Raw genomic sequence first — 8,774 nt, forward strand, 5'->3', positions numbered from 1 at the left:
ACACAAATAACTTTCTACTGAGGCTGGAACATGTTGAAGACAACAGTATGCATTGAGAAGCCAATTAAAAAAACAACCACTAAAAGTCACAACTTACCCAAAGTATCCAGGATCAGACATGTCACATAGCCAATAAACATTAGAGGAGTCATTTTCTTTAAATGGTTTTTCTTCACTGATAGAATCTCTTACTGTGCTCTACTTTCTAGAGACAAGGCTGGTTGTGACAAGCCAATCAGAATGGACTCAAGCCTCACATGATCATTGTCTGCTTTCAGTGTTAATGGTTAAAGGAAACGGACAGGGGGAAAGTTATTTCACTTTTTGGAGGGGAAATTTGACATTCCATGAAGCTATTTAAGACTCACAACATTTTCATATATATGGGATAAAGGTAAGTGATAGTCGAATTCCCTACATTGTAAATTAGGGGCATCAAAGGGGCCAAAATAAACAAAAAAAGTTGCTAGTCAAAGGCTGGACTTGTTCAATGTCTGTTGAAAACTTAATGAAATTACCTTTGAAAGAGTCTGGCACTAATAAAGCCTATATTATTCCTACAACAGACAACAATAATAAAACAACTTAAAACAATTTTTTAGTTCCCTTCATTTTATTTTGCTCTATTTTCAGGGTTTGTTGAGTAATTTTACGTAAAAACATTCTTCTACAGGCAAACAAGCACCACCAATAAAAAGAATCCTGAAGTTAAACTGCCACATACTTGGTGTCTCATCTTGGATACAACTTTATCAGCGTTTAGTGATGAAGTTCTCAGTATAGGACCTTCAGGTGGAGTGAAGGTGGTCAACAGTGAAACGACTCCAGTGGGACTTTCTGTTAACCTTCATGATAGAGAGCAATCGCTCTCACAAGCACATATTTCCAAACAAAAGGAGCATCAGAGCAGCTTGGATATTCAGATGGGGCATCATATCATGGATGAAACATGGAAACTATGCAACACCCACAAACTCATATTTTGCGTTCAGTGTGCCCCTACATTGGCGGTCAATCAAGTCATTGCAAAGATTTCATGTTGTATACTCCATGTCCACTGCAAATGGATTATCGAGCAGTTCAAGCCTGCTGTTTTGGGCTTTCAAATTGGTCAAATTGCCGTGTGAAGACAGCGCCAAGTGTGCCGAGTCTGGCATCAGGCAGGCTTTGTGGTGAACAGAACAGCAGAGCTTACTGGAAGGTTTTATTTAGACCAGGGGTGGGCAATCCTGGTCCTCGAGCGCCGGTGTCCTGCAACTCTTAGACGTCTCCCTGGTCCAACACACTTGAATCCAACAGCTGAACCACCTCCTAAGTGCAGTCAGGTTCTCCAGAGTCCTGCTAACGACTTCATTATTTGACTCAGGTGTGTTGAAGTAGAGACGCATCTAAAAGTTGCAGGAGACCGGCCCTCCAGGCCTGGAGTTGCCCACCCCTGACTTAGACCCTTGTCTTTTGAAAGGTGAAAAAATATATAAACATAAGAAAGTATTCACTTTTAGGTGACTGAAACAAAATGGCATGAAAATTTCACCAACAAGAAATTCTTATCATAAAATTTCACCCTCAATGGGTCCAGTATCCATTAACATCTGACTCTTGATGAATTATCAGTTCCACGTCTCAACACTGGAGAACATCTATTGGCATCTGGTAGTGTAATCCTTATTGTTTAATTTGAGAAATGTACAGAACAAAATATGTACTTTGTGATGCATGGACATTTTATTCATCTTAAGCTTTGCTGTTGGTGTGAATAGATGGTTCTGGATCTGCTTCACCATCAGTCAACTGTGTTGTTCTGGTTGCATTGCTCTGTAGCGTGTGCAGACTAAAAGCCTTTACTTCTGTCAGGCAGAGGCTTTTAGTCTGTATTTAGTCTGTACTTATAGACTAAATACAATCTGTATAACAGACTAAATCAGTGATACAGGTTTAGTCTAGAAAGTTGTGATCATATCAGTAGAGACGTAAAACTTAAAGACTCGCAGATAGTTTTTGATCTTTATTTGGAATTTATTGATATTAATAAAGACACAAGTTCAAAGGTTTGTACAAACATAGTGACAGAGGAGATGGAGTTACTTTGGCCATATCTAAAAGGTGAAGCTTAATTACAGCTAAATGAAAAGAAATATTTATGTTTTGGTCAAAAGCTTAACAGAGAGCTTCTACCGGAGACGTTAGTCTAACAACACAATGAAGCAACTTCAGTTCTGAGGTCCAACGGTGGAGTACACAACTTCATTGTTGGCGTCCCTCGTCCCTCTCGATCTGCTGAGTTTACTACTTCTTAAAGCAGCATAATGGAGATTTTCTGCGTCCTCATAATCCTGGATAAACAACAGAGTTAAGTCTTGAACAGCATAGATTTTATGCCAAATATTGTCTTGTACTATTGCTATATATGTGACTGCATAAATATGCCATAATTTATATATACTCTTTTCAACACATACAGGCCTAAATCTGACAATCAAACATGTCTGAGGACACTTTGTAATTCAGCAGCATGTCTATCACTTACCAGACCAAATTCTCAGTTTCAAAAAGATATATAAGATCTTTTCAACAAAAATACTCTCAGTTTTTATATCTGAGTTGCAATGTCTTCTAATAAATAAAGGTGGGGTTTAAATACCACAACTACTGTTGGAGTCCTCACCTTTTCCCTGTAAGTTTTGAAATAAAATTATAATTTCCCTAAAAAAAAGACATTAATAGCCTAGCCATATCTCATCTGAAACAGTCTACTACACCATAAATCCCAAGTTCAAACTTTTCTTTGAATGACCTGATGTTGAATTAATTTTTAAAGAACTGATTAAAATATTAAAAGGCTTACTATTTTATATTGTTTTAACTCTATTTCAGTGGGTGTCTTGAACTGCGGAATCAAAGATGTGTTGTATTGAGAATAAATAGTTCTGTGTTTTCCTTCTATCTCCGTTAGCTAGTTGCTAAGTTAATGCTAAACTAAAGCTAAAAGGAAATAACATCTTAGGAAACACCCTCAAAGCTAAATTACAGGATATGACAAACTATGTGACGCCCTCTTTGGGGCGTAGCTTAGACAGAGGCTAACAATGGGAGTGGGAAACTGTTCTGGGTGCCATTTTGTCTGTTAGCTCTCAAAGGTAGCTCTTTTGTATGCTTCCCAAATACATTTATGGTTTAAAGTAAAGAAAAGAGGTGTTTGTTTAGCATCCTCCAGCTGTTATAATTTCTGTCAGATTCTGCTGATCAGCCTGTGTCTCACAGTTGATGGATGATGGGTGATGATGTATCTCTGTTCTGTGTCGGCTACAGAGGGAGCAACTGCCTGCTTTGTACTTTTAGTTATGACTCTTTTAGGGGCCATAAGCTGACATGTGTTAGTCTGTTAGTAAAAAAATAATTTGGTTCCTCAGTATTTGAAACATCACCGGAGTCTTCCTCTCACCAGATCTTCATCTCTCTCCATGTACCTTGAAAGTATGTGAACTTGTGCCAGAAGCTTTTGGTACTCTTTTAAGGCACAATGTCACATTTATGTATTATAAATTCTATTTGGTTTTATGAAATATACCAATTTTTTTTATTGGTATATTGAAAAAATACCAGTAAAACATACTGCAAACATATTACTGTTTGAAGCATGTCACAAGCTTCCAAATTAACAGAAAAAAACATTATAATTCTATAAGTCATTAAAAATATAAAGTGTTACCAAAAAGGTATAATTATCATAATTTTATTGTCACGTATTTTGGTTTATCTTACTTTACATCGACCTCTATGATATGTAATTTAATTCAATTTCAAACCTGTTTCACTTAAAAAAATTTTGGTTATAACTATAAAAACAAAAGCATACCAGTTTTATAAGTATCTCTTCTTTAGTTTTTCCATCATGACATATTTTACGACCTACTATAAAATAGCATTTTGAACCTACAATTTAATGACAGATCATATAAAAATGTAACCTGGTGAATTACACTTAGAACATTAATATTGCTTTGATTTACTCTTTCTGCAGCCGTCTGGTATTCTGAACACACTGTAAAACATTTCACTGAGAAATAAAAAGGAAATAACAATGCTCACATCTGCATGTAGAGTTGAGGCTGCTGAGGATCTCTCTGGAGAGTCTGTGGCACAAATAAAAGCAAAAAAAAAAGGGTTGATATATTATCCACGGTATATTTGAGGATTTTTTTTAATTTAGTTTTATCCTCTGACAACCAAATGGTCGACAACCATTTGGTAATAAAATGTCATTACTAAAAACAGTTAGTTCAGTTTTTACTTCCATTTATTAAAAACTGGACTTGTTACTTCAATAGGATGTATCTATCAAGTTAAAAAAAAAAACATCAGAAACCAAACCACAATTAAAGTTAAAAGAAAAAAACATCAATAGATTAAAAAAGAAAAAAAAAGAAGAAGGAACACAATAATCTTTTACTGTTTGACAAATAATTTCTAAATTAGTCAAGCTTTACCTTTGCAGGTCTTGGTCTTGTGCAGTTTTTGAGCCAGAATTATCACCATGATGGTGCTGCATACTAAAGCTCCACTCAAGGCAAAGAGCAGGACGGGGGGGTCAGACTTTTCTGAAGAGAGACAGTGAGACATTTCAAACATCAGAGGACATTTTCACCACTTCTTGTGAAATGTAAGACAGTCCTTGCAAAAAGATTTGTTACTCTCATAGTCCAGATTCATCCCCTTTCCAAACAGAATGTGTCCACATGAGGCAACAGCACAGTGGTAGGTCCCGGCACTGGAGGCGTTCAGACTCTCTATGGTGAGGCTGTACACACAGCTGTGCGCCTGTGTGGTTGGCTTCTTACACTGGTCATCACTGGCTCCATTGGTGTAAATGATCTCTGGAAGGTGTTCTTCAGAGTTCCTGAACCAGAAAACTCTGTGTTCCCCATCACAGGTCCCACTTTGTACTGTACACTTCAGAGTCACAGAACCTCCAGGCTGGATGATCTCAGATCTGGACTGATCGACCAAGGTCCAAATGTTCAGATTTGATTCTTTTACATGGACTGTAATGCCCTCTAGAAATTTATACAGATATGTATCAATTCCTGCACAGTAGTAAGTAGCAGAGTCTGACATTTGCACATTGGAGATCCTCAAGTGGTTTTTATTTTTGCCTGTTTCCAGCTCAAATCGTGGATCATCGCGAAATTCACCTATAAGTGAACCATTTCTCTTATGTCTATAAAATTCTGACATCCTCTGTGGTTTCTGTACCAGAGTTTGTTTATACCAGTAGAAAGCCACTCCATCAGTGTCTTTATGGAAACACTTTAAAGTCATGCTGAAGCCAATGTTGACCGATTCAAAATTCAAAGACGGAGACGGTGTCTGAGCTTCCGAATGAGCTGAAAATGTATAAGAAACACACAAATAACTTTCTACTGAGGCTGGAACATGTTGAAGACAACAGTATGCATTGAGAAGCCAATAAAAAAATAAAACGCTAAAAGTCACAACTTACCCAAAGTATCCAGGATCAGACATGTCACATAGCCAATAAACATTAGAGGAGTCATTTTCTTTAAATGGTTTTGCTTCACTGATAGAATCTCTTAATGTGCTCTACTTTCTAGAGACAAGACTGGTTGTGACAAGCCAATCAGAATGGACTCAAGCCTCACATGATCACTGTCTGCTTTGAGTATTCATGGTTGAGACTTGGTCATCTCGATTTACAGAAGGTAAATGTTACATTCCATGTCCTTGGAAGTTATAAAAGACTCAGTAAATATATCGGGGATACCGTTACTTAATCATTTGTCACGGTAGATAAATGTCTTACATTGTAAATCAGGTTGTCAAACTCCAACACACAGAGGGCCAAATTTAAACAAAAAGGAACTAGTTGAGGACTGGACTGGTTCAATGTTTATTGAAGACTTACTGTGCATGCTGACCCTGGAACTAAATAAGTCTATGTCATGTAAAGCCATTTGTTTACTTGAGTAATTTTGAGTGAAAACATTTAAATTTACTCTACAGGCAAACAAGCAAAACATAATTCTTTATTCAAAGGAAAATCAAATGTCCTTTAATAGCAAGCTGAAAAAATCTAAAAGTCAAACTACCAGATAGTTGGTGTCTCATGGAAACAACTTGATCAATGTTTTGGGATTATGCTCTGAGTTGAGTAAATCTTCAGGTTGAGTGAAGGTGTTCATCGGTGAGACGCCTCCTTTGGAATGTTCTGTTACAGAGAGAATGACTGCTCACACGTCTATGTGTGACTAAACATAGGGAACGTTTGAGCAGGTTGGCATGGATGGGGCACTGTGTCGGGATGTAACATAGAAACTCTGCAGCACCCACAGACTCAGGTTTTCCTTTCAGTATGTGAAGCGAGTGAAGTCAGCGCAAAGTATGTCGAGCTTTTCACCAAACTGTGTACTTGTGAAGACGCCAGTACAGACCTGCTTCTTCTTAGTTTGGCAGCACAAGAAATGACTCGCAATTTCTCGCAGCATCTTTATCTCCCACAGGAGCAACTTGGTTTTAAAAACTCTTACTTTAGCCAAAAACATCAGTGTTGACATGGGCACACAGTGGTTCTTGTGGACGATCCAATAGTAAGCTGTTAGCACACCCATGAAGTTTTCCTTCAGCATCTTCTCCAGGGTCCTTCCCCACAATCCACCCATATAACCTTTGGTGAAATTTTGGATGTCCTCTTTTCCTAAGTCTCTTCCGAGGTGGCAGAGTTTGGCAGATGAAATCGAAGTATTTAAAAAAACAGTCCCCAGGAGTACTAAGAGTGGATCTGACTTATTCGAGGTTTCTAGTGGCTCTGTGCATTGTGGGTCTGTCATGGTTGAAATGACCCTGCATTGTAACACATTTCAAATTGGAATCAAGACTTATTGGACCAGGACCTTGTTCTCCACTTTATTTTCAAATTTTGATAAACAGCTTCTGGTGTTAAGCTAACAATGGTGGCACCAAGTATGGTCGTCTGCTGCTGTAACCTACCTGCTTCAGTGTTTCTTAGAGATGGTGTTTCGTCTACCATGATTGCAAATTTACACGAAAAGAAGAAAGAACCAGTCATTTGTGAAGGTACTTTTAAACACCCTCTCTGGTATCAGTGACTTCAAGTAATCTCTACCTTCTAGAGGTTATCAGTTTGTCCCATTTTTCCAGGTTTTCTGTTTTTCAGACTGGTAGGTGTTCACAGTCCTTCCAATGAATAACCACTCTCACTGCAGAACCATTAAATTACCTTCCAGTCCTTGGTAGATTGATAGACAATTAATCATTGCTGGTATCTTTTTCTACTGGACATAGTAGCACTTGGCTCATTTTCTTAAGTTTGACCCTCTGCACAGTCCCACTGGTCTCCAGATTTTTCATGTCCTCAAATGGGATTACGTTTTTATCTTTTTACCTGGTGGAAAGTAGCTAAATGGTTATATAGAAAGCACAATTTATCAATCACAGTAGGAAATTTTGATCATACTTTACTGGTAACTGCGCTGAAGTTATCTCATTTCTAATATCTGATTGACCACTAAATGCACTAAAAGGCAATTTTGAAGCATGTCAGAGAGCATCATCTACGATACTTCAAAATCTGAGCTGGAATATTCTATAATTATTACAGGTTCTTTGACAATGTCTTTAGTTGGTGAAACCTTTGTGCAAATAACAATATGGGATTATCCTCTTAAGAATTATTATTATCATTATTATTTTAATTGGGAGACAGAAAGAGAGCTTAACAACCAAAACTGATGTAAAGTCATACATGCTGCTACATCTTCATCAAGTTCAAAATGTCCTACAGTCACTCAACTTTTGTTGTTCCTGTTGTTTACAGCAAGTCCAGATTACACAGATATGGTTGACACTGGAAGCTCAAGGCCATGCAGTCTCTTCCGCTTTGGCAAGAACAACTATTTCCCCTGGTGGAAACTTTTGCTGACTAGGTCAAACCACCGTCACCACACGAGGGGACAGTAGACGGTAAGAGACAGTTGTGCACCAAAAGATCCAACCAATGCTCACAAACATATTTATAGAATGCAGGGGAATTTTTTTTCAAGGTGACTGCAGTGTCTATATCTGTGTTCAGTATTAATCTACATGCATGGGAATTCTGCTGATGGTTAGTTGGTGTAGAGTCAACCTGGACAAATGAATCTTGAGTGATAATGAACAAAGACTGAATCATATAGCCAGGAGGACCAGTAACTTATGTGTCATTACTGAAATCAATGGTCGTATTGGTGCGATTGTTCTGACTGGAACTTATTAGATACTTATTTGATACTTCTAACACAAGTTTAGTGCTAAAGAAGCTTTTTGTATAATGTGAAATGTCTTCAAGAGGAGAGGGTCCACTTGGCATTTATGATTAGAACTAGTGGCCATGGTTTGCTTTCAGAAACCAGCTTGTAGCCCTTACAGATGTTTTCAAAGAACAGAAAAAATGTCATTTGCTGTACCTTACCACAGGTGGAGTATCTGTTTATTGGATTCTTGTGATAGAAGATTATTCTGGAAGGATGTCACAAACCGTTTTCATTGAAAAAGTTTGATACCAACAAATAAGGCTGTTTTATATGGAGTGGAGAAACATGAGTCACATTTTTCTGTGTCACTATAGTCACATTATGCCGTAGTGATACAGAACTTTTATGTTAAGTTTTTATTCTTATTGTTTATAATAGATTTTTAGCTACATATCATATTCACACCTCCAAATACTTGCAACAAAAACCTAAACGCCATATTTTATT

General features: G+C 37.5%; 2 protein-coding genes across 2 annotated transcripts in view; both read right to left on the reverse strand.

Annotated features, from left to right (window-relative positions):
• LOC106942028 (uncharacterized) overlaps positions 1-152 on the reverse strand; it is a 4,727-nt gene extending 4,575 nt beyond the window's left edge. The window contains exon 1 of the mRNA XM_015025202.1: positions 98-152. Coding sequence (XP_014880688.1) covers positions 98-152 — 55 coding nt within the window. The remainder of the gene's footprint in view (positions 1-97) is intronic.
• A 1,879-nt stretch (positions 153-2,031) lies between these two features.
• LOC106942029 (uncharacterized) lies at positions 2,032-7,045 on the reverse strand. The gene is made up of 5 exons (XM_015025203.1): positions 7,006-7,045; positions 4,692-5,426; positions 4,488-4,598; positions 4,090-4,133; positions 2,032-2,333 (listed from the first exon to the last, which is right to left on the reverse strand). The coding sequence occupies exons 1-5, from the start codon at positions 7,043-7,045 to the stop codon at positions 2,211-2,213; spliced, it is 1,053 nt and encodes a 350-aa protein (XP_014880689.1). The 3' UTR covers positions 2,032-2,210.
• Between the last annotated feature and the right edge of the window lie 1,729 nt (positions 7,046-8,774).

Source organism: Poecilia latipinna, unplaced genomic scaffold (assembly GCF_001443285.1).
Source record: "Poecilia latipinna isolate Pla-1442-1.1 unplaced genomic scaffold, P_latipinna-1.0 Scaffold3994, whole genome shotgun sequence".
Lineage (NCBI taxonomy): Eukaryota > Metazoa > Chordata > Actinopteri > Cyprinodontiformes > Poeciliidae > Poecilia > Poecilia latipinna.